General features: G+C 42.6%; 1 protein-coding gene across 5 annotated transcripts in view; it reads right to left on the reverse strand.

Annotated features, from left to right (window-relative positions):
• Positions 1–26,056, reverse strand: part of bnipl (BCL2 interacting protein like) — a 78,602-nt gene extending 52,546 nt beyond the window's left edge. For 3 of the 5 annotated variants that reach the window (XM_073061449.1, XM_073061446.1, XM_073061445.1), the window contains exon 1: positions 25,848–26,056. In XM_073061449.1, coding sequence (XP_072917550.1) covers positions 25,848–25,936 — 89 coding nt within the window. In that variant the 5' untranslated portion in view covers positions 25,937–26,056. Of the gene's footprint in view, positions 1–794; positions 928–2,688; positions 2,856–25,847 lie in introns of those variants that run through there. The other 2 variants (XM_073061447.1, XM_073061448.1) reach the window with 2 other exon arrangements.
• Positions 26,057–26,447: the final 391 nt, after the last annotated feature.

Below are 26,447 nucleotides of genomic sequence, written 5' to 3' on the forward strand. Positions count from 1 at the left end.
AATGATGACAAGGTCCTCTGTTTCTTTTTTTTAAAAATGCTATTAATTGGGAGAATACTATTGGGCCTAAAAGAATTTCTCTTGTTTGAATAGTGGCTGTGGGATCTTTTACACTCAACAAAAGATGAGTTCAGTTGGACTAGTAATAAAGACATCTTAAACAATGCAGTGCAGTACTATAGCTCTTAATACTATAGAATGTAGACAGGGATTGCACGCTCGAGTGTCTGGAGTGGGATTTAAACCTATAGACAGACAAGAGCTTTATTCACTGAGACATAACTAAATAAAAGTTCCAAAATACCCTTAAACAGTTAACTAGAAACAGCTCACTCTCCAGATACATAGGCTGGAAGAGATTTAAACAAGATTTTATTTCTGATATGATTCATTATCAGGGTAGGGTTCTCTGTGGAAGACAGGGAGGTCTCTGACTATCTGCAGAACGTGTCTTTGCACGTTACTGTTCAGTAGTTTGCTCTTGCAGAAGGAGCTCAGGAACTTGGGGAATGTCGACAAGGAAACACACTGGACTTGTCCCAACAACATGAGCAATAAATTCCAGCAGCGGGGAGCAAAGGGAATATATTTGCAAGAGGAAAAGTGAGATAAAGGAGGGAAGTGGCAGACAAAAGGCAACAAAACCATTAGGTTTTAAATGTTGTAACTTCACCACGAACAGGAATGTAACCCGATGCCTAGATTACAGACTACTCCAAATAAAAACTGCTCTGTCAAAACTGAAAGTTGGCATACACCCAAACACAGCTTGTGTAATTCTATATGGTACTTACCAGGTTGAGCTTCGATTACCTTATTATTGTCCGATCAGGGGGCTTATCGGAGGACCAAATGATCAGAATGATAACTTTCTGCTCATGAATTCAAGGCAGCCTCGTTCTACAGAATAGACTGTTTACATCATCACAGTTCACCTGGGATGTCTGCATGCACACCGCAGTCACACCCATCAACCTCAAGTTACCTGGCAACTCAACACGCAATTCTCCTTTATCGGCCACTGATGACGAAAAATACAAGGCCAAAGGTGGCTACCCCTCTTTACCAACATCAAACACTGATAAGAGTTTGATGGGGTGAAACAAAAAATTGCCTCCTTTAGTGAGGGGAGGGTGGGGCAGAATAGAGAGTAGGGGTAGAAACTTAACATTAGACAAGGGTCTCGGCCTGAAACGTCAACTGTTTATTCATTTCCATAGATGCTGTCTGACTTGCTGAGTTCCTCCAGTATTTTGCGTGTGTTACTTCAGATGATAGAACATAGGACAGGCCATTCAGCCCACAATGTTGAGCCAAATCAGTTAAAAAGCAAATCTAAAGCACTCAAACACTAATCCCTCCTACATCAAACACCATGTCCATATCCTTCCATCTTCCTTACATCCACATGCCTATCCAATATGTCTCTTAAAAGTCTCTAATATGTTTGCCTCTACCACCATACCAGGCATATTCCAGGCATCCACCACCGAGTAAAAAAAACTTATCCCTCACATACTCCTCTCGCCTTCAACTCCTGCCTTCTGATATTAGACATTCCAAACCTGAGGAAACAGATACTCTCCGTCCACTTTATCTATGCCTCTCATAATCTTATAAACCTTTATCAGATCTCCCCTCAGCCTCTGGCACTCCAAAGAAAACAACCCAAGTTTATCCAGCCTCTCATGATAGCACATGCCCTAGAAACCAAGCAGCATCCTGGTAAACCTCTTCTGTGCCCTCTTCCTGATGTTTGGAAGCATTTCTTCACTTAAAACATGGTGGAAATGTTGAAAGTCTCTACAGCCCAAAAAGCTGTCGAGGCTGCAACTGTAAATCTCAGTAAGAAAACAGTAGCAATTCTGCCAGGCAAAATTCAGAACATTCTTGAGGGAATTCAGATTGTTTGTGATCTCACTGAATGCCAGAACAGACTTGCATGGCTTTAGCTGCCCTTCCTCAACTTCTTTTGGCACAACATTGTGGGCAGAAGGGCCTGTTCCTGTGCTGTACTGTTCTATGTTTTTCTAGCCAATCCCCTCCGACAGCTGTTGCCCTTGACACATTCCACAGCTCTCAGATGTTGTCATCTATGCAACAAGGGACATAGCTGGTCCCAACCCTGGCCTTGAGACAGCGAGCAGGAATTTGAGTTTTGCAGAAGGTTAGAGAACATGCAATTTATCTCCTTGGAATGGAGAAGGTAAAAGAGATTGAATAGAAGAGGTCAAAAGTTTTAAGGATTCTGCTAGTTGATCTTTACCTACTCAATCACTTATGCAAGAGAATCCATAACCAGATGAGACAAAGATGATCAGCAGAGAAATCAAAGAGAAGACCAGGCTTTATTTTTGACTGTTTTCATGCCAAATATCCTTCTGGTTTACAAGAGGTCGTGAAAGATGCTTTGCAAGGTCACCACTTTCTGGGAAAGGTTTGACGTAATTGAGAGTACTCAAAGGCAACTTTGAGGAATTGAAATGCATACTATTACATGGGGTCTAAACAGAGCAAAAGGAAAGGCACTTGGTATATTAGCAGAGTGCTCAGTCACTAAGGAACATAGTTTTAAAGTAATTGAGAACTACTGCACAGAGGGGCTGAGAAATTTCATTTTAGTCAAAGTATGGTACAGTCTATAGCTCACACCCTGAAAAAGGCAGAAACGTTCATCACTTTATTTACCTGGGTGACCACTTGAAGACACTGGAATGTGAGCTGAGAAGTGTTGTGACCCGATGCAGTTCCTTGGCTTGATTAGACAAGGGCCAAATTACTTCCCTTCTTCATCATAATTTTCAAAGATGCCAGGAAAATTAGAAAAATGGTGTGAATAGGTGGGGCCCATCGTCCTTTGTGCAGAGAGAAGCAGTGGGAATAAATGGAAAGTAGTTGGTAGGGCTAGAGGAATTGAAGTACTTTGCCCCCCAAACCCACACCCAACACAGTCATGCATGCACACACACGCGCAGACATTCATGCACACACACCCAACACATGCACAGACAGCGCCTCACAAAATAGTAGAGCTAGAAACAGAAATCGGGTTTTTAAACATCATTTAACTGTCAGTCTTATGAATTACAGTGATGTCTTTTTTAAGGCTGTATAGTTAAAGTAAACTGAAAAGGCCTTTTGTGACAAATTTGTCATTCTATAGTTGCAAGTTTACTTGATTTTAAGGCACGGACTAGATGGGCCAAAGGGCCTGTTTCTTTGCCGTAGTGCTCTATGATTCTAAACTGGTGGATTGTAAAGCAAACATACTCAAAGTCACAGTTGCTGGGTCATGAGAAGTAAGAATTGGAAAGGGAGAGTGTGAATGCCTTTATCCAGTCAGTGAGTATACAGTATAGGAAGGAGCAGGCACATGTTTGTCACCTGGCAGCAGCATACAACCATTTGAAACTTTTGCTAGCTAATAAGGTAGATTGACTCAAGAGGTGGCGGGTTGGTGTTCACACCAGTGTTACTCAAGGAACGGTTAGTGCAGTTCCGATCAATGTAAATCTATGACCACAAAACACCCAAGGTACAGCTTCACAAGCACTTGACCACAAGTCAATTAAGATTCTAGATTCTGTTGTCCTATGTTTAATTTTAATCAAGTGCTTCTCAGCCATTGCCCATGCTTACTTATATACACTGATGTCCCATTGGACAATTGTACAGTTATAGACACATACAGCACAGGAGATGATTCCGCAGCCTACCAAGTCCAAGATTACCATCGACAACCCATTCACACTAATCCCACATTCATCCCCCATTTGTATTCTCCAAGTATTCCCAAAATTCTAATTTACTCCCCTCAGATTTCACCAAATTACTAAGGACAATTCACAGTGCCCAATTAACCTACCAACCTGCATGCCTTTGGGATGTGGAAGAAAACCAGGACACCGCAAACCAACCACTCAGTCACAGGAAGCTCCATGTAGGCAACAATCGAGGTGAAGAACAAGCCCAGGTTTCTGGCTCTTCTAGCTGTTCCACTCCACCATTGCAATTAAATTCAACCCTCCCTCTCTAAGTACTTCTGGTCACATATTCCTCCCAATCGTCATCGAACTCTACACTTTATATTCAATAGGTCCAATATTCCTCCAAGGTCTCAAAAGAATTCCTTGAAACCTCAAACAGCCCCATCTCCATTGCCTCAGCACATTGCCGTACCTTCAGTTTCCTGGCTCTAAGCAGAGGAATTCTCCCAAAGCTTTACCCCATTCTCCCATCTCCTTTAAACTGTACGTCTACCAGAGCTTATGGTCAAATACTGTCTCCTTTTGTGGGTTGAAGTTAATTGCCCTTTATTGATCTTGGAAAGTGCAACTGCTACAACAATTTACTGTTTACATTGCTGTTGCACAGATCATGGGGGTGGGGGTGCAGTATTTGGATCAGCACATTAAATATAATGGTTAAATTGGATCAATCTATGCAACCAATCCATACATATTGTAATAGAACACCATATTGATGCTGTACAAGGATTAAATATTGGAAGGAGTATTATTGCAGTAAAAGTCTACAAATACAAATAGCAATGCTGATCAAAGATATGAAGCAAGATTTAAGACATTGGGCTAATTTTATGAGGTATTTTGCAAGATTGCATTATTGGTTATTGATGAGCATTATTGAGGAAATGTATAGCTTCCAAGGTGATGGTTTCAAATCCAAGACAATGTATTATAAATAAGGACATATGGGAAGGCTCCATAAAAACAAAAGCAGTCAGCCTATTTTCCCTAATGCCTTTTCATTCCCCTCCCCCCTCATTTTTCCCTCCACATCCATCGAGTGCTTAATGCAAACTTACATATATGAATCCCACATTAACAACTTGGGAATGTTTCGAGACATTAAATACATTTTGAACTGATAAGGTTTTCATAAAGACAAATCTGGTCATTGTGGTGTTTCAGGGAAGGAAATCTGCCACCCTTAGACGATTGGCCTATATGCGACTCCAGCACCTCTACTGTGGCTGACACTCAATTCCCTCAGTTCAGTTAGGGATAGAACATACACATCTATAGCACATTACAGATCCTTCGGCCCACAATGTTGTGCCAACCATGTAACCTACCATAGAAACTGCCTACAATTTCCCTAGCGCAAAGCTCTCTATTTTTCTAAGCTCCATGTACCTATCTAAGAGGCTCTTAAAAGACCCTATTGTATCCGATTCCACCACCATCGCCAGCAGTGCATTTCACACACCCACCACTGTGTGGAAAAAATTACTTCTACCATCCCCTCGGTACCCGTTTCCAAGCACCTTAAAACTATGCACCCTCATGTTAGCCATCTCAGTTCTGGGAAAAAGCCCCTGGCTAGCCACACAATCAATGCCCTTCATCATCTTATACACCTCTATCAGGTCACCCCTCATCCTCCATCGCTCCAAGGAGAAAAGGCCAAGTTTACTCGACCTATTGTCATAAGGCATGCCCTTCAATCTAGTCAACATTCTTGGTAAATCTCCTCTGCATTCTCTCTATAGTATCCACATTCTTCCAGTAGTGAGGTGACCAGAACTGAACACAGTACTCCAAGTGGGGTCTGCAACATTACCTCACGGCTCTTGAACTCAATCCCACAACTGACAAATGCCAACACACCATACGCCTTCTTAACAACACTGACAACCTGTGCAGCAGCTTTGAGTGTCCTATGGACACAGACCCCAAGATCTCTCAGATCCTCCACACTGCCAAGAGTCTTACCATTAATATTTCATCGTCTTTAAATTTGACCTACCAAAATGAACCACTTTACACTTACCTGGGTTTAACTGCATCTGCCACTTCTCAGCCCAGTTCTGTATCCTATCGATGTCCTGCTGTAACCTCTGACAACCCTCCAGACTATCCACAACACCCCCAACTTTAGTGTCATCAGCAAACTTACTAACCCATACCTCCACTTCCTCATCCAGATCATTTATAAATATCACAAAGAGAAGGAGTCCCAGAGCAGATCTGTGCAGAACACCACTGATCACTGATCTCTATGCAGAATACAGGCATGGACAATAAATGCCAGCATTACAATGACATCCAAATCCCGTGAACAAACCAATACAAATGAATAGTTTCATTGCCAACCTGATATTACTGTGATGCTAATGAGGTGAAACGAAAATTCAGAAAGAGGAAATACCCTAGTCAAGACTTCACCATCCACAAGCAACTGGTTAAACGAGAAAACCCTCGTATCTTATAGCAACACCATGCAGCCGTGTTTAGTCAAATTCCAAACATGCTTGAATACATCCCTTGCACCACACAGCTGTCCTGCATGGTCACCCCATTAGCCCATAAAGGCAAAGAAAGGAGCAAGCTCACAAAGTGAAAAAGAAGCTACACACAAGTGCCATGCAGCATTGCGGTTAGCGCGATGCTAATAAAGTCGGGGCGTTGCGGTGTTTGGAGTTCAGTTCTGGGCTGACTGTAAGGTGTTCGTATGTTCTCCCCATGAATGCATAGGTTTCCTCCCTCAGTCCAAAGGTTAATCACTCATTGGAAATCGTCCTGTTGTTAGGTCAGGGTTAAACAGGTGGGTTGCTAGGTGGTGTGGCTCGTTGGGCCAGAAGAGATTGCATCTCTAAATAAAAAATAAAATTAATATAAAAATGTACCGGAAGGAAGATGGAAGAGAGTTACATGTCAGAGGGTGACACAAGGGGTGATGAAAAGGGGAGGGACACAACGAAAGTGAGACTGAGTTAAAGAGGTGGCAGCTTTGAAGAGAAGGGTATGTACAGGTTGAGAAAAAAAATTATATACAAGGATGGATATGAAGAACTGAAAGAGGCCAAAAGAAAGCTAAACTAAGTTTTATAATGGGGAGGAAACCAATGAGCTAGCAGAAGAGGAATAGGGTAGGAAGAATATAGGAGTGACTGTCACAATACACTAAAGGCATAATGAGAACATCTGCCCTACTAAACAACCACAAATCTTGAAACTTAGAATTGTAAACAAGGTTGCCCTCTGTACTCAGCTCCAGACAGGGTATTTCCCTGTTCTTTATCTGAAGACTAGAGGGGTCCAAGTTCTCAAATTAAACCCATCAACTTGTGCATTATAAATTTTCAAGGCAAAACTGGCTCACCATCCTTGTTGCAAACTCACTTAGCTTCCACTTAGACATTTTAATCAAGCTCACACTTCAGATCAGATAATTTTCTTCTTAGATTGAGAATGACTTCTCGCTCCCCAGGTCTGTGGTTTCAGAGTGGCCGATGAGGATAGATGGCTGGATAGTTTGAGAGGTGAGGCACTCCTGCTGATTATGGAAGGCTTTATATGCCCCAATTGGAATATCATTCCAGTTCATTGCTCAGTTTCAGTGGTCATGGGCCAAAGATTTACAAATGACAATGGTGATGTTGTATTATTTCAAGCAGGGTTCCAGTACCTCCTCTGGTATCTCTGCTCATGACAGATCTCAGAACTGAGTGTCTGTTCAGGGAGTATGGAGTTTAGCATGCTACCGACATGCTCTTTCCATTGTGGCTGATTGAGTTAAATAGGTATACTGCCAACATGTTCTTCCCATTGTGGCTGATTGAACATAAATACTGCTGGATGGGAACATTAGCTTGTGAGAAGACCCTGGCATTGATTCACATGTCCTTGGAACATTGTTTTTGGAAAACCACATCTAAGAGCAGATTAACGGCACATTTCCCATGGCTCATTTCTTCTGTCAGTCTGATCTTCTAGGTAACCTTGTTTAATGCTGATAAGTGTGAGGTACTACATTTTGGTAGGACTAATCCAAATAGGACATACATGGTAAATGGTAGGGCATTGCAGAATGCAGTAGAACAGAGTGATCTATAAATAATGGTGCATAATGCCCTGAAGGTGGAATCTCATGTGGATAGGGTGGTGAAGAAAGCTTTTGGTATGCTGGCCTTTATAAATCAGAGCATTGAGTATAGGAGATGGGATGTAATGTTAAAATTGTACAAGGCATTGGTGAGGCCAAATTTGGAGTATTGTGTATAGTTCTGGTCACCGGATTATAGGAAAGATGTCAACAAAATAGAGAGAGTACAGAGGAGATTTACTAGAATCTTAGGTTTCAGCACCTAAGTTACAGAGAAAGGTTGAACAAGTTAGGTCTTTATTCTTTGGAGCGTAGAAGGTTGAGGGGGGACTTGATAGAGGTATTTAAAATTATGAGGGGGATAGATAGAGTTGACGTGGATAGGCTTTTTCCATTGAGAGTAGGGGAGATTCAAACAAGAGGACATGAGTTGAGAATTAAGGGGCAAAAGTTTAGGGGTAACATGAGGGGGAACTTCTTTGTGCAGAGTCGTAGCTGTGTGGAACGAGCTTCTAGTAGAGGTGGTAGAGGCAGGTTCGATTTTGTCATTTAAAAAAAATTGGATAGGTATATGGACAGGAAAGGAATGGAGGGTTATGGGCTGAGTGCAGGTCGGTGGGACTAGGTGGGAGTAAGCGTTCAGCATGGACTAGAAGGGCCAAGATGGCCTGTTTCCGTGCTGTAATTGTTATATTTTTATATGGTTATGGCCTCCTTCTCAGTAGGCACTCAATTCCTTTTCTTTCCCTCACTGAGTCTCAGCCACAGCTGGTCTATCCAAGTCAGAAAGTTGTGGGATCAAATCCTGTCATAAAGGCTTGAACATGAGGTAAGGAACAGTTTCAGGGAAAGGACACATGGACCAGTGGTGGCTCTGCCATTCATTCAAATCATGGTATATCTAATTTTAGCCAGCTTCACCTTCCTATCTGTTCCCTTAACCATCAAATCCTTTATTTCACCTACATGCTGATCTATTAGCACAACAGAAAGAGCAGCTATGAAATTGTCTCCAGGCCAAGATTTATCCCAGGAGTGATGGGTTGATATTTCTTTTCAAGGCAATGTACCTGAAAATTGTTTTGTTTTTTTAAAAAACTGGAATGTAATTGTAACCATTTTTGAAGCAAAGTGGACCACTCTGGAAATTTAACCAGAAGCTTTCAGCCAAGATTCATTCTTGCACACCTAACAGAATATCCACATCAAATGACATCTATCCACGTGGACAACACTCCTTTTGTAACTGGCAAAATTAGCTTATATTGCTCTGTTCTGGGCTTGTAGCCAGCACATCACAGGTATGAATCATTACTTACCAAGGCGTCCCTATCCACATGTTTGGGCAATGATGGGAAATGCAAGGCATACCGGTAAGTCCATTCTTTTTCCCTTACCTGCTCGTTGGAAGTAAAGCCTCTTCCTTGTATCTCAATATTGTACAGATCAAAACATTATTCCTTTCTTTATTCACTTGGAAAACTGACAGGATATCAAAATATGGGCAATAAAAGGAAATAATTTAGAAAATTCATGGCTGTAAGGAATGTAGAACCTGTCTCATTGGACAGATGTTTCTCAGCCTGAGTAACTGGCTCAGCATTTCACATTCTTCCATTAGTCAATAAGGGAAACAGGAATAATCCTAGAAACTACAGACCAATGAGACTCACATCATTGGTAGGAAAATTACTGGAAGGTTTTGTTAGGGATAGGATTTACCATGGCCTAATTAGGGGCAATCAACATGGCTTTGTGTGGAGTAAGTCATGTCTTATTAACTTGATTGGACATTTCAGAAGTGATGAAGGTGAATGCTGTGAATGTTGTCTACATGGATTTTAGTAAGAAGTTTGACAAGTTCCCACATGGGAAACTCATTCAGAAGATCAAGGTACATGGGGTCTATGGAAATTGGTCACTTGGATTTAGAATTGACTTGCCTATTGAAAACTACATGAGTTATTCTTACTGGAGGTCCGTAACTAGTGTTGTTCAGCAAGGATCCTGAATGGGACCTCTGCTGTTTGTGATGTATATAAACACCTAGGTGAAAATGTAGATAGGTGGGTTGGTAGATTTGTAGATGATATGAAGATTGGTGTGTTGTGGATACTGTAGAAGATTGGCAAAAAGTACAGTAGGATATAGATCAGTTGCAGATATGGGCAGAGAAATGGCAGATGCAGTTTAGCCCAGTCAAATGTGAAGTATTGCACTTTGGGGAATCAACTGTAAAGAGACTATTCACTGTTAATGGGAAGACCTTTAATAGTGTTGATGAGCAGAGGGATCTTATAGCTCCCTGAAATGGTTACACAGGTTGATAGGATGGTAAAGGAATCATATGTCATGCTTGCATTTAATAGCTGAGAATTGAGTTCAAGTATTATTGCAGCTTTATAAAACTCTAGTTAGGCCACATCTGGGGTACTCCATACAGATCTGGTCACCCTGTTATAGGAAGGATGTTAAGGCTTCGGGAGGGTGCAGAAGAGGTTCACGAGGATGCTGTTTGAATCAGAGAGATGTGATACAAGGAGAGGTGGATGTATTTGGGTTGTTTTCTCTGGAGCAGCAGAGGCTGAGGGAACATCCAATAGTAGGTTATAAGATTATGAGAAACAAAGGAAGGACAGCCAATATCTTTTTCCCAGGGTTGAATTTTAAATATTTCCACCCTCCATACTCCTGTCATCCCACTTATGCACACAGGAATCCTGTTTGGAATTTGGAGCTATATTAAAAAGGGCGGATCATTTTTAGCAAAGTCCTACCGACTCAGGCAAACAATAGGGCAGGAAATTTAAATAAAACAACAAGGCGTGTGTGACTCAGAGGCAACTCCCTAGCCAATTTGCCAGAGATCTGTGCAGAGCTTCAACAGAAGCAGAGGTCACTGTGTTCCAACACACTTGTCCACCTGTCCCAGTGCTCCACACATTGGGCTGCCCACTTCTCAGCCATGGCGTCAACCACTAGGCATAAGAGCAAAGAAAACTCACGAACAGATCATCTTCTTCAGGCGGCTGAAGAAATTTGGCAAATCCCTGTCGACTGTTCCCAATTTTATAGATGCACTATAGAAAGCATCCTATCTAGTATGGCAACTGCTCTGCCTGTGACCACAAGAAACTGTAGAGTTGTGGATACAGCTCAGCATGTCATACAAACCAGCCACCCTCCCTTCTGTTTACACTTCTCACTGCCACAGTAAAGCAGCCAGCAGAATCAAAGACCCCACCCACCCGCACATTCTCTCTTCTCCCCTCTCCCCAGGCAGAAGATACAAAAGCCTGAAAGCACAGACCACCAGGCTCAAGGACAACTTCTACCCTCTGTTATAAAATATTGACTGATTCCCTAGTACTTTAAAATGGTCTCTCAACTTCACAATCTACCTCATTATGACCTCAGCCATACTGTTTACCTGCATTCCATTTCCTCTGTAGCTGTCACATTTTGTTATTGCTTTGGGTGGTACTATCTCACTGCACTGTGTAATGATTTGATCTGTAGGAACAGTTTGCATGGCAACTTTTCCACTGTATCTCAGTACATGTGACAATAATTAGCCAATCCCACTATGCTCCTGGGCCAACGCAATGGCATAATTGTTACATTGCTGTAAAGGAGACTGCAGATGCTGGAATCCATTGCAACAAGCACAACGCTGACCCGAAACATCAGCTGTCCATTTCCCTCCACAGACCCACCGAATTCCTCTAGATTACTTGTCGCTTGAAATTACTTGGTTACTCAGCTGGAGAACTTTAATTCAATTCAGTTTAGTAAACAAAAATGCTAGCCTCAGAAATGCAATAATGAAACTACTAACTATAATTTTTATCCATATAGGAGGAGGTGGTCATATAGTTCATCAAGCCAGACCATCATACAATTAAATTATGGTTGATCTGCTCAGCTCCCCTTAACTCAATTTACTATAGTTCAAAAACCTATCTCAGCCATCAATATACTTTCTAGGGTACAGAATTCAAAAACTTCATAATCCCCAGAGAAGAAATTCCTTAAAAAGGCAACCCTTTAGTTTAGTTTATTGTTATGTGCACAAGGACGGTGAGTTACAGAACAAAGATCTCTAGCCAGATAGTGGTGAGTCTGTGGAACTGTTTGCCACAGGCAGCTGTGGAGGCCAAGTCTTTATGTATACTTAAGACAGAGGTTGATAGATTATTGATTGGTCAGGGCATGAAGGGATACAGGGGGGAAGGCAGGAGATCCAAGATATCCTGAAGTGGGAGGGTGAGGAGCCAGAGGTCGTGGTACATGTAGGTACCAATGACATAGGTAGGAAAGGGGAAGAGGTCCTGAAATGAGAGTATAGGGAGTTAGGAAGGCAGTTAAGAAGAAGGACAGCAAAGGTAGTAATCTCGGGATTACTGCCTGTGCCACGCGACAGTGAGAGTAGGAATGGAATTAGGTGGAGGATGAATGTGTGGCTGAGGGATTGGAGCAGGGGGCAGGGATTCAAGTTTCTGGATCATTGGGACCTCTTCTGGGGCAGGCGTGACCTGTTCAAGAAGGACGGGTTACACTTGAATCCTGGGGGGACCAATATCCTAGCGGGGAGGTTTGCTAGGGCTACAAGGCAGACTTTAAACTAGTAAGATGGGGGGGCGGAAATCAATTTGAGGAAACTATGTGAGAGGAGGTTAGTTCACCAGTAGAGCAAGTAAGTAGACAGTGTGTGAGGGAGGAAAGGCAGGTGATGGAGAAGGGATGCGCTCAGCCCAAAGATGTAGGGGAGAAGAAAGAAAAGGATAATAAATTTGAATGCATTGTTAGGGATGAAAAGAGAGGAGGAGGTGGAGAGTATCTTAAATGTATCTATTTTAATGCTAGGAGCATTGTAAGAAAGGTGGATGAGCTTAAAGTGTGGATTGATACCTGGAATTATGATGTTGTAGCTATTAGTGAAACATGGTTGCAGGAAGGGTGTGATTGGCAACTAAATATTCCTGGATTTAGTTGCTTCAGGTGTGATAGAGTAGGAGGGGCCAGTGGAGGAGGTGTTGCATTGCTTATCTGAGAAAATCTTATGGCGGTGCTTTGGAAGGATAGATTAGAGAGCTCCTCTAGGGAGGCTATTTGGGTGGAATTGAGGAATGGGAAAGGTGTAGTAACACTGATAGGAGTGTATTATAGGCCACCTAATGGGGAGCGTGAGTTGGAAGAGCAAATGTGTAAGGAGATAGCAGATATTTGTAGTAAACACAAGGTGGTGATTGTGGGAGATTTTAATTTTCCACACATAGATTGGGAAGCTCATTCTGTAAAAGGGCTGGATGGTTTAGAGTTTGTGAAATGTGTGCAGGATAGTTTTTTGCAACAATACATAGAAGTACCGACTAGAGATGGGGCAGTGTTGGATCTCCTGTTAGGGAATGCAATAGGTCAGCTGACAGATGTATGTGTTGGGGAGCACTTCGGGTCCAGTGATCACAATAGCATTAACTTCAATATAATTATGGAGAAGGACAGGACTGGACCTAGAGTTGAGATTTTTGATTGGAGAAAGGCTAACTTTGAGGAGATGCGCAGGGATTTAGAGAGAGTGGATTGGGTCAAGTTGTTTTATGGGAAGGATGTAATAGAGAAATGGAGGTCATTTAAGGGTGAAATTATGAGGGTACAGAATCTTTATGTTCCTGTTAGTTTGAAAGGAAAGGTTAAAGGTTTGAAAGCGCCATGGTTTTCAAGGGATATTAGAAACTTGGTTCGGAAAAAGAGGGATGTCTACAATAGATATAGGCAGCATGGAGTAAAGGAATTGTTCGAGGAATATAAAGAATGTAAAAGGAATCTTAAGAAAGAGATTAGAAAAGCTAAAAGAAGATACGAGTTTGGTTTGGCAAATAAGGTAGAAGTAAATCCGAAAGGTTTCTACAGTTATATTAAAAGCAAAAGGATAGTGAGGGATAAAATTGGTCCCTTAGAGAATCAGGGTGGTCAGCTATGTGTGGAGCCTAGGGAGATGGGAGAGATTTTGAACGATTTCTTCTCTTCGGTATTCACTAAGGAGAAGGGTATTGAATTGTGTAAGGTGTGGGAAACAAGTAAGGAAGTTATGGAACCTATGACAATTAAAGAGGTGGAAGTACTGGCGCTTTTAAGAAATTTAAAAGTGGATAAATCTCCGGGTCCTGACAGGATATTCCCCAGGACCTTGAGGGAAGTTTGTGTAGAGATAGCAGGAGCTCTGATGGAGATCTTTCAGATGTCATTAGAAACGGGGATTGTGCCGGAGGATTGGCGTATTGCTCATGTGGTTCCATTGTTTAAAAAGGGTTCTAGAAGTAAGCCTGGCAATTATAGACCTGTCAGTTTGACATCAGTGGTGGGTAAATTAATGGAAAGTATTCTTAGAGATAGTATTTATAATTATCTGGATAGACAGGATCTGATTAGGAGTAGCCAGCATGGATTTGTGCGTGGAAGGTCATGTTTGACAAACCTTATTGAATTTTTTGAAGAAGTTACGAGGAATGTTGACAAGGGTAAGGCAGTGGATGTAGTCTATATGGACTTCAGCAAGGCCTTTGACAAAGTTCCACATGGAAGGTTAGTTAAGAAGGTTCAGTCGTTAGATATTAATGCTGGAGTAATAAAATAGATTCAACAGTGGCTAGATGGGAGATGCCAGAGAGTAGTGGTGGATAATTGTTTATCGGGATGGAGGCCGGTGACTAGCGGGGTGCCTCAGGGATCTGTTTTGGGCCCAATGTTGTTTGTAATATACATAAATGATCTGGATGATGGGGTGGTAAATTGGATTAGTAAGTATGCCGATGATACTAAGGTAGGAGGTGGTGTGGATAATGAGGTGGGTTTTCAAAGCTTGCAGGGAGATTTATGCCAGTTAGAAGAATGGGCTGAACGTTGGCAGATGGAGTTTAATGCTGAGAAGTGTGAGGTTCTACATTTTGGCAGGAATAATCCAAATAGAACATACAGGGTAAATGGTATGGCATTGAGGAATGCAGTGGAACAGAGAGATCTAGGAATAACAGTGCATAGTTCCCTGAAGGTGGAGTCTCATGTAGATAGGGTGGTGAAGAAGGCTTTTGGAACGCTGGCCTTTATAAATCAGAGCATTGAGTACAGAAGTTGGGATGTAATGTTAAAATTGTACAAGGCATTGGTAAGGCCAAATTTGGAATATTGTGTACAGTTCTGGTCACCGAATTATAGGAAAGATATCAATAAATTAGAGAGAGTGCAGAGACGATTTACTAGGATGTTACCTGGGTTTCAGCACTTAAGTTACAGAGAAAGGTTGAACAAGTTAGGTCTCTATTCATTGGAGCGTAGAAGGTTGAGGGGGGATTTGATCGAGGTATTTAAAATTTTGAGAGGGATAGATAGAGTTGACGTGAATAGGCTGTTTCCATTGAGAGTAGGGGAGATTCAAATGAGAGGACATGATTTGAGAGTTAGGGGGCAAAAGTTTAAGGGAAACACGAGGGGGTATTTCTTTACTCAGAGAGTGATAGCTGTGTGGAATGAGCTTCCTGTAGAAGTAGTAGAGGCCAGTTCAGTTGTGTCACTTAAGGTAAAATTGGATAGGTATATGGACAGGAAAGGAGTGGAGGGTTATGGGCTGAGTGCAGGTAGGTGGGACTAGGTGAGATTAAGAGTTCGGCACGGACTAGGAGGGCTGGAATGGCCTGTTTCCGTGCTGTGATTGTTATATGGTTATTGGGGCTGAGGAGAAAAATAGATCAGCCATGATGAAATGGCAGAGCAGATTCGACAGTCCGAACAGCCTAACTCTGCTGCTATATCTAACGGTCTTAAAGAAAAACTTGCTTTCAGCAGTATCACAGACATGTAGGTATAGCCTACACACAAATATAAATTATACATAAAATTATACTGTGCAGTGTAGAAATTACACTGCAAAAACAACAAACAGGCACAACCAAAGGCAAGTCCATGGGAGTTAAGAGGTGGTCTGTAGTGTTCCGCTGCTGAGGTAGGGTTAGAAGTGGCTTCGACCCTGTCAAGCATTCTGAGAATCATGCCTCTTATTCTTTTGAATTCCCTTGAAGATAAATTCTGCCTGCTCAACCTTTCATCACAACACAGTGCCTTCTTCCTAGGAACTGCATGTGATGTGTGGTGCTGAAGCATGTCAGATGTTGATCCCAAGCCCTAATGTTGCCTGTTTTCACGATGACCACCTTGGTTTCCTTCCATTTCCTCTGTATCCCAAAGGTATGCTGAACGCTAATTGATGATGTTAGTGCAGGCTAATGGCAAGGGGAGCCGATGGCCATGTCTAGGCGAATGTTGCAAAGTTCAGGGAAATAATGAGGGGTATAGCACTAATGCGATTGTTCCTTAGGAGCTGCATGAATCTAATGGGCTGAATGGTCTCTGGTGTTCAAATTAGAACTGCACTGCAGATTCTAATGCAAGACCATCAACATGAGTTCTACTCAAAGGCATTGCTATGAGAACCCACAGGGCAAGCTACACTTGCCTCCTGGAACCATAGAGCAATGCAACATGGTTCAGGCCCTTCAGCCCAACCAGTCCATGCTGACCCAACTAGTCCCAATTTCCTGCATTTGTCCCATATCCCACTAAACCCCACCCCTCCAAGAGCTTCTTAAACAGTATTGTGCCTGCCTCAATCACTTCCTCTGGCAGCTCGTTCCGCACACTCAACTTAACTCCGTGCCATTTAGTTTTAGACACCTCTGCCCTGGGAAAAAGATTCTGACTACCTGTCCTCTTGGATCCCTGTGGAGGTGGTTAAAGCAGATGCAAGAACAATGCTCAAGAAGCATTTTGACAGATACATAAATGGGCAGGGAATGGAAAGAATATAGACCACGTGCAGGTAGACATGCAGATTAAATTGGCATTACTGGCAGAGACATTGTGTCCTGAATTGTCCGTTCCTGCATGTACTGTTCTTTCTTACTCGGGAAAAGATAAAACTCCCCTATTCCTCACCTTCTATCCCAACAATTTCCAGATTCAGTGGTTTATTCTGTACAGTTTCTGCCACATTTAATTCACATGTTCCTTTCCCTCTCCTTTCATCCATTCTGACAAGTTTGTTGTATCCAAGCCATTGGTTCATCTCCCTCAGCAGCTTAACTTTTAGCCCCTCGATTCATACAATTTCAGGGGCCCAAACCACATTTGATGCATTTTCTAGAGTTTTTGAGACTAGATTCCACTTAATTGTGTAGAGTCCTGCATGCCAAACTGCAGAAGGGATATGATAGAAGTACCAGGATGTTGCTTGGAATGGACTTCTGTGGTTATCAGGAGGCAATTGGGGTTACGTGCAGTGGAACATGGGAGCTGTAGAGTGGCCTTATAGAGGGACATAGATAGGACAGGTAGTCAGAATCTTTTTCCCAGAGCAGAGGTGTCTAAAACTAAATGGCACAGGGTTAGGTTGAGAGAGCAGAAAACTGTAGATCTGAGCGTACACATCTGGAATGAGCTGCCAGAGGAGGTAGTGGACACAGATACAATTACAATTAAAAAGCTTTTGGAGAGGTACTTGGATAGGAAGGCAATAGAGGAATACAGACCTATGGGATCATGGCGGGCCTGGATGAGGTAGGCCAAACAGGCCTGTTTCTATAATGCACTCTTCTACAATTCAATAAATGTAAATGTTTTAGAATCACAAGATTCTGGCATGGTTCTGAAGGATGGAAAATTACACATCTCACTATTTCTTTAATAAGGGAGGGAGATGGAAAAAAGGAAAGTAAAGGCGAGTTAGCGTGACTTCAGCAGCTGAGAAGATGTTGGGAGTCCATTATTAAGGATGAAATCTCGGGGTAGTAGGAGGCAATGATAAAATAGAGCACAGCCAGCATGGTTTTCTTAAGGGAAAATCTTGTCTGACAGATCTGTTGGAATTCTTTTGAGGAAATAACATGCAGGACCGACAGGATGTGCTGAACTTAGATTTTCAAAAGGCCTTTAACAACAAGAGCCCAGGGTAGTACAGGAAAGGTACTAGCATGGACAGACCATTGGTTGATTGGCAGGAGGCAAACAGCGGGATAAAGGGATTCTTTTTGGATTGATTGCCAGTGACTAGTAGTGTTCCACAGGGGTCCGTGTTGGGACAGATTCTTTTTATGTTGTATGTCAACGATTTGGTTGATGGAATTGATGACTTGGTGGCCAAGTTTGCAAACAATACAAAGATAGATGGAAGGGCAAGGAGTGTTGATGAAGCAGAGAGGCTGCAGAAGGATTTAGACAGATTAGGAGAATGGGCAAAGAAGTGCCAAAGGGAATACAGTGTCATGCACTTGGGTAGAAGGAACAAAAGCTTAGACTATTTTCTAAATGGGCAGAAAATTTAAAAATCATAGGTGCAAAGCTACTTGGGAGTCCTCATGCAGGATTCCTTAATGTTTAACTCGCAGGTTGAGTCAGTGTTGAGGAAGGTAAAAGCAATGTTAACGTTCATTTTGAGAGGACTCAAATGTAAAACAAGGATGTAATGCTGAGGCTTTATAAAGCACTGGTGAGGCCTTACTTGGAGTATTGTGAGCAGTTTTGGGCTCCTCATCTAAGAAAGGGTCTGCTGGCATTGGAAAAGGTCCAGCAGAGGTTCATGGGAATTATTCCATGAATGGAAGTGTTAACGTATGAAGAGTGTCTGATGGATCTGGGCCTGTACTCACTGGAGTTTAGAAGATGAGGGAAGATCTCATTGAAATCTATCAAATGATGAAAGGTCTGGGTAGAGGGGATGTGGGCAGGATGTTTCCTACAGTGGGTGAGTCTAGGACCAAAGGGCACAACTTCAGAATAGAGGGACAACCATTTAGAACAGAAATGAAGGGGAATTTCTTTAGCCAGATGGTAGTGAATATGTGGAATTCATGGTCACAGGTGGCGGTGGAAGCCAAGTCATATTAAAAGCAGAGGTTGACAGTTTCTTGATTAGTCAGGGCTTCAAAGATTACAGAGAGAAGGCAGGAGAATGGGATTGAGAAGGATAATAAATCAGCCATGATGGAAAGGCGGAACAGGCTCGGTGGGTTGAATTCCGTTCCTGTGTTTTACTGTCTTACATTGTGGATTTGGATGTCACGATACATTCCATACAATTCCACATAAAAATTCCTTCCTCAGATAATATATTGGATTAGATAACAGGCTCTGAATAAATGGGTCATTCCTGGATTGGCAATCAGTAGCTAGGGAGGTACACCAGGGATCAGTAGCTGACGTCAACTATTTATAACAGAGAATAGTGACTTGGGTAAAGCAATCAAGTGTGTCAGTGTTGCAGATGACAGCAAAAGTGTGCAGAGAAATAGAATGTGAGTGGGCAAAAGCTGAGTAGATAAGACTCATACAGCAGGGAAAAAGGCCTTTTGGGGCAATTCATTCATACTGGCCGACTTGCACAGCAAGCTCGTCCCATCTGTCCTCATATGGCCCACAGACCATGGATAGGATATAATGTGCAAAAATGTGAGAGGAAAACATGAAAAAGTTAGTGTTATTATTTTTACAATGAAACTTTAAAGTGTTGTGGTACCTTTTATTTTTGTAGAGTGGTGATACCGTTTTCAGTCAGCGATTCAGATCTGTTTATTTATAGCATGTGATCAAAACACACAGTAAATTCATCATTTCGGTTAACAACCAACACACCTGGGGATGTGCTGAGGGCAGCCCGCAAGTGTTGTTGCACATTCTGCTGTCAACACAGCATGTCTACAGATTTCATCAGAATAACACAAGCTATTGTGTTATTGTGCTTTTTCAAGGATGTTCACACATACCATAACTACTGCCCTTGTTTTCATCAATGTTACAAGTTTGGGAGGTGATATTATTGCCTAAGCAATAACTGGTCCAGTGCAAAATTGTCTCATTTCTATATATGTTATGTGATTATGTACATGTATATAGTTAAATGACAATAAACTGGACTTGACTTGAACTGTGAGATGAAATTTTGCAGATACAGAAAATCTGGAAAGCTGGAGGAACTCAGCAAATCAGACAGCATCTATGGATGAAAATGAACAGGGTCTCAACCCTACTTATTTTCCACCGTAGATGCTGCCTGTCCTGCTGAGTTCCTCCAGCATTTTGGCTGCATTAATAACTGTAGAGCATTTTATAGGTGCCAGGGGTAGAGGGTCGCGAGTGGGCTGCTTAATCCTAGATGGTGTCAAACACCTTGAGAGTAGTGGGTGCTTTGCTGAACCAGGCAAGCAGAGAACCAATACATGTTGTGTATTTAGATTTCAAAATCCACTCCAAAAGGCTTCTGACTTGTGTTTGTAAATGGTGGAGAAGCCCTGGGAGTGACAGAAGGCCAGTCATTCACTGAAAGAGATACAGTGATGGAAGCCAATACTTTGGTTCACTGTCTGTATCAACTATCAACCACCTACTTACACTAATTCTATACTAATCCTGGTTTAAATCCTCACATTCCCTGACCCACCCTACCCCACCCCCAGGTTCCACTGCTCACCTCCTCGTTGTAGCCAATTAACCAACCTGCCTGGATTAAGCCTACTCAGTCACAGCAAGAACATGGAAACTTCACCCAAACATTGCCAGAGATCAGTGAGCTCCACCAGCTAGGTCACAATGCTGCACTTGGAGCAGGTCTCCTGGACATCAAGCAGCTTCTGTCCACAGTATTGTGTGGCTGATCCAGCCAGGTTCCTGGTCAGCAGTGAACCCCACACTACGAATGGTGGATGAATTGATGCTGATAGTGCCATTGAAAGTCAAGGATAGTTAGGCTCCTGAACTAAAGAGGTAATTGCCCTTTCCTGGTCATTGCCACATCAGCCCATGTCTGAACATTGCCAAGATCCTGCTCCATGCAGCCATAAACTACTGAAGAGTTGGAAATGGAAGTGAAAATTGTGCAACATCCCCACTTCTGATCTCAATGGAAACAAGATCATTGAGGAGTCAGTTGTGGATGGACATTGGCTTGAGGAACCTCTGGAGTGATGTCTTGAATCTAGGATGATTAACCTCTCTCACATATACCTATCATTTGAGGTACAGTACAGGAATGTTTTCTTTCGATGCACACTGGTTTTAGATTTACTTGGATGTTTGGATGGCATGATCAGTCGTTCATGCTTTAGTGTCAAGTTCATCCACTCTCAACTCACCTCTGGAATACCATGTTTGGACCAAGGAGTGATGAAGTGTGGAGCTTTGGAAACTATACTCTACACCACCATGTAAACTTTGTTGAGGATGGTCTGAATCTGATTAATTGTTCAATGACAAGTTGTATGTCCACTCAGGATCCAAAACTTACAACATATTTTCAGAATAAGAGGCTGCCATTTAAGATTAGGGTCATCAAGTTCTTCACTCAAAAAGTGAAGAATCTCTGGAATTCCCTATTCTGGAGAGAGCAATGGAAGTGAAATTATCAAGTACAAGCAAGGCCTACAAAGGGAATCAACAGGCTTATGAGGAGAAGTGAAAAAGTGGGTCTGAAACTCAAATTGGATAAGCTATGATCATATTGAATAGCAAAGCAGGCTTGGTAAGTAGGTGGGGTCCACTGGCCTGACCCCAGCACCTCACTTTTACATTATGATCATTTCTTCTAGTGGTTAAGGCGTTGGTTTAGCGATTTAAAGGTTGCTAATTCAAGCCTCAGCTAAGGCAGCGTGTTCTGTCCTTGAGCAAGGCACTTAACCACACAATGCTCTGCGACGACACCAGTGTCAAGCTGTATCGGCTTTTGCCCTTCCCTTGGACAACATCGGTGGCGTGGAAAGGGGAGACTTACAGCATGGGCAACTGCTGGTCTCCCACACAACCCTGCCCAGGCCTGCACCCTGGAAACTTTCCAAGGTGCAAATCCACGGTCTTTCAAGACTAATGGATGCCTATATTGTAGATAAAGTAGCAATTGACTTGTACATTCTACCTTGTTGTAGAGTCATAGAAAAGTACAGCAGAGAAAGAGGCCCTTCAGCCCATCTAGTCTGTGCTGAACCATTCAAACTTCCTGCTCCCATCGACCTGCACAGGACCATACCCTTACCATCCATGTACCTATCCAAACTTCTCTTAATCGTTGAAATCGAGCTCGCATACACCGCTTGTGCTGGCATTCCACACTTTCATGACCCCCGAGTGAAGAAGTTTCCCCCAATGTCTCCTTAAACCTCTCAGCTTTCACCTTTAGCTGTAGTCCTACCCAACCACAGTGGAAAAAGCCTTTACCCTATCTCTACCCTTCATAATTTTGTATAACTCTATCACATCTCCTCTGAATCTTCTATGTTCCAAGGAATAAAGTCCTTATAACTCAGGTCCTCCAGTTCCAGCTACATCCTTGCAAATTTTCTCTATACTCTTTCAACCTTATTTTCATCTTAACTGTAGGTGGGTTACCAAAACTGGGCACAGTACTCCTCACCAACACCTTATACAACTTCAACTGAAGATGCCATCTCTGTACCCAATACTTTGATTTATGAACGCTAATGTGCCAAAGCTTTCTTTACAACCCAACTTTCAGTGAATTATAGACCAGTATTCCCAGATCCCTTTGTCCCAAAGCACTCAGTACCCTGTTGTTCACTGTGTAAGCCTACCATTGTTGGTTCTACCAAAATACACCTTGCACTTCTCCGCATTAAATTCCATCTTCTGTTTTTCAGCCCATTTTTACAGCCAGTCCAGATCCCTCTGCAAACTCTGATTGTCTTTCTTGCTGTTCACTGCACCCCCAATCCTGGTGTCATCTGCAAATTTGCTGATCCAGTTAACCATATTATCATTGAGGTTGATGACAAACAACATCGGGCCCCAGCACTGATCCCTGCGGCACACCACCAATCACAGGCCTCCAATGAGAGGGGAAACCATCTACTATCACTGTCTGGCTTCTCCCAGGAAGCCAATATCTAAACCAATTTACTATGTCATCTTGATTGCCAAGCAACTGATAGCTTTTCCACTACTGATGTCAGGCTCACTGGCCTATAATTTCCTGCTTTATTTTTGGAGCCTTTCTTAAACATTAGCTATCCTCCGGCACCTGATCTATAGTTAAGGATGATTTACCGGTAAATATCTCTGCTAGTTCCTCTGCAATTGCCTCCCACAGGGTTTGAGGGAACACTCTATCAGGCCCTGGGTAGTCATCCACCGTAATTTGCCACAAGCCAGCAAAGACTCCTCCTCTGTAATCTGTACAGGGTCCATGAAGTTGATGCTGCTTTGCCTCACTTCTACAGTCTCTGTGTCCATCTACTGAGTAAATACAGATGCAAAAAATTCATGTTGTGTGTTGTCCTCGATGGAGGAACCAAACACAGTTTGAGTGACGACTTTGTGGAACATTTTGGCTTTCAATTGCCTGTCCATTTAATTCTTAACCCAATCCCAATGACCTTTCTAAAATAGGGACCTCAAACTATTTAAATGAAGTCCAACAGGTTTGAGGAACACCATCTTATCTTCCTGCTTGGCACATAACAGCCCTCAACAAATGATATATAACCAACCTTTCCATGTTCAAAATAAGGTCAATTTCTGAGGATTTCTATCATTTCTATTTTGCTCTCAATGCAATTTTAACTATCCTTTAGGAATAAAAATCTGTAGTTTCTAGCTTTTGGCCTCAGTGAAGCTTTCAAACTATCACAACAAAATTGATGCTCTAAAATACAAGTCTCTTCAGTTTCTTTTCTTAGATAAGGGTCCCAAAAATGCTGACGATGCTCCAAGTGTGGTCTGACCAGTGCCTTATAAAGTCTGAGCATTATCCCCTTGCTTTTGTATTCTAGCCCTCTTGAGATGAATACCAACACTGCATTTGCCTTCATCACCATCGACTCAACCTGCAAGTCAACCTTTAGAGAATCCTGCACGAGGACTCTCAAGTCCCTTTGCACCTCTGATTTTTGAATTTTCTCCCAAATGAGAAAATAGTCCACATCTTCATTTCTTCTACCAAAATGCATGACCATACACTTCCCTACATTATATTCTACCTGCCACTTCTTTGCCCATTCTCTTAATCATTCTGCAGACACCCTGCCTCCTCAACACTACCTGCCCCTCCATCTATCTTCATATCTTCTGCAAACGTGGCCACAAAACCACCAAATACTTCAAATAAATAATTGACGTAGTTAAATGTTAAATTTGTACAAGGCATTGGTGAGGCCAAATTTGGAGTATTGTGTACAGTTCTGGTCACCAGATTATAGGAAAGATGTCAACAAAATAGAAAGAGTACAGAGGAGATTTACTAGAATGTTACCTGTGTTTCAGCACCTAAGTTACGGAGAAAGGTTGAACAAGTTAGGTCTTTATTCTTTGGAGCGTAGAAGGTTGAGGGGGGATCTTGATAGAGGTATTTATAATTATGAGGGGGATAGATAGAGTTGACGTGGATAGGCTTTTTCCCTTTGAGAGTAGGGGAGATTCAAACAAGAGGACATGAGTTGAGAGTTCAGGGGCAAAGGTTTAGGTGTAACACGAGGGAGAACATCCTTACTCAGAGAGTGGTAGCTGTGTGGAATGAGCTTCCAGTAGAAGTGGTAGAGGCAAGTTCGATTATTGTCATTTAAAATAAAATTGGATAGGTATATGGACATGAAAAGAATGAAGGGTTATGGGCTGAGTGCATGTCGGTGGGACTAGGTGAGAGTAAGCGTTTGGCACAGACTAGAAGGGCTGAGATGGCCTGTTTCCGTGCTGTAATTGTTATATGGCTATATGGTTATATGGTACAATGTGAAAAGAGGTCCCAACACTGACCCCTGTGGAACTGACAGCCAACCAGAAAAGGCCTCCTTTATTCCCACTCTTTGCCTTCTGCCAATCAGGCAGTCTTCTATCCAGGCTAGTATCTTACCTTTAATACTATGGGCTCTTACTTTGTTGAGCAGCCCCATGAGCAGCACCTTGTCAAAGGCCTCCAGAAAATCCAAATAAATGACATCGACTGACAATGTTAAGGGGCACCTCATAAAACGAAGGTTCAAGAAGGGAATCTGGGGCTTTGGGTGCTTGGAGACGTCAAACAAAGGGGTGACTATCACAGAAGTGGGAAAGAACAGGGACCATTAACTGAAGCAAGAGATTTTGACCTCTGACAATACTGAATTGGCAGCCAGTGTAGGTTTACCCACACCCGGGGAGAGCAGGCCTGAGAGCAAGGTAATCATCAAAAGCAGCAGACAGAAGTGTAGGGTAGTGGTGCAGTGGTGAATGAGAGGTGATAATGAACAGAATAACGTGCAGAGCTAGAGTAATTTGAGAATGATCTGAGAATGGGACAGAACCACAGGAAAGAGGCATTTGGTTCTGATGTCTGATAGCAGTGGGAAAGAAATTAAAAAAGAACAAGGACTTCCTTCCCAAGGTTCTGGGCCAATCTACTCCTACACAGCACCAATGAAAGAGTTGATCTGATAATCGTATGGCAGCTTGCAGTGTGCAGTTTGGCTGGCATGTTTCGAATGACGACTTCACTGGCTGTGAAAAGCTTTGTGCGGTCCAAGACTAGTGAAAAGCGCCATATCTCTCCATATGCACACCTGGGAAGCTGCAGTCACCCACGGAGCCAGATGACAGGCTGCATTCTCAGAAACGAGGTGGGAACGCTTCTCACACAGGCCAAGGCCTTTCCATCAACTTGGGGAGGCCCGGGCGGCACTCTCCACGGAAACCACTACCAACTATCCAAACAGTGGAGAAACCTAACACACACTGGATTTTTTTTAAAGCTACTAATCATTAAGAAGCATGAAGGAAATTACCCAACGACATAATAATTTAAAGACGGATAAATATTTAGTAATTCGAATAGGGAGCCGAGCTGCCTGGCCAATAAAAACTTGGAGAGGAGGGGAAGGTGAACACAAACTCCTCCTGCCGCCCACCTGACGTGTCAGTTTTAGGTCGAAACATGTCCATTTAGTCGACGTCTTCCCCCTCCCTCTTTTCGCACTCACCTCCCATTCTGTTCCGCCGTGTCTCCTTTCCCTTTATGTACCCCGTCTTCCCGCTGCACAGGATCATTTCCCAGTAGTGGCGAATTCATGACATTTGTTACAAAACTAACTTGAAACAAACTTGGGAATGTTCGTACTCTAGGCCAGCCTGTGTTGATCTGATTCCCTTTATTTTGCCAGTCCTATTCCTCACTGCCCCCCACCCCACCTCTTCCTCTTCCCCTTGCCCTCCCCCAATGACGAGGGATCAGAATAAGAAACGAGATTGTCAGCAGACACCCTTTTTATTCCGTCAGCTCATTGAACTATGCGTTTATCATTGCGGCCGTTACTGGGTCCTAGTGCCGTCGAGTTTGATCTAAACTGGAGAACCTGTGTTCAGGAATCTTACCGAAAATATTTATGTTTGCGGTGCATCCCGGTCTAAATTTGCAATGTGTAATTTGGAAAAAAAAAGAACTTCATGAGATTATTTAGCTTGGAAAATATCGTACGAGGTTATAACTTAATATTAACTTTGTTTAAACCACACAGGAATGCAAGCTCTGGAATATGGAGCAAATTCAATGTTGTAAATCAGTTCCCTCCTCTCGAAATGCT

This window comes from Hemitrygon akajei, chromosome 11 (assembly GCF_048418815.1).
Source record: "Hemitrygon akajei chromosome 11, sHemAka1.3, whole genome shotgun sequence".
In the NCBI taxonomy this organism is placed as follows: Eukaryota; Metazoa; Chordata; class Chondrichthyes; order Myliobatiformes; family Dasyatidae; genus Hemitrygon; species Hemitrygon akajei.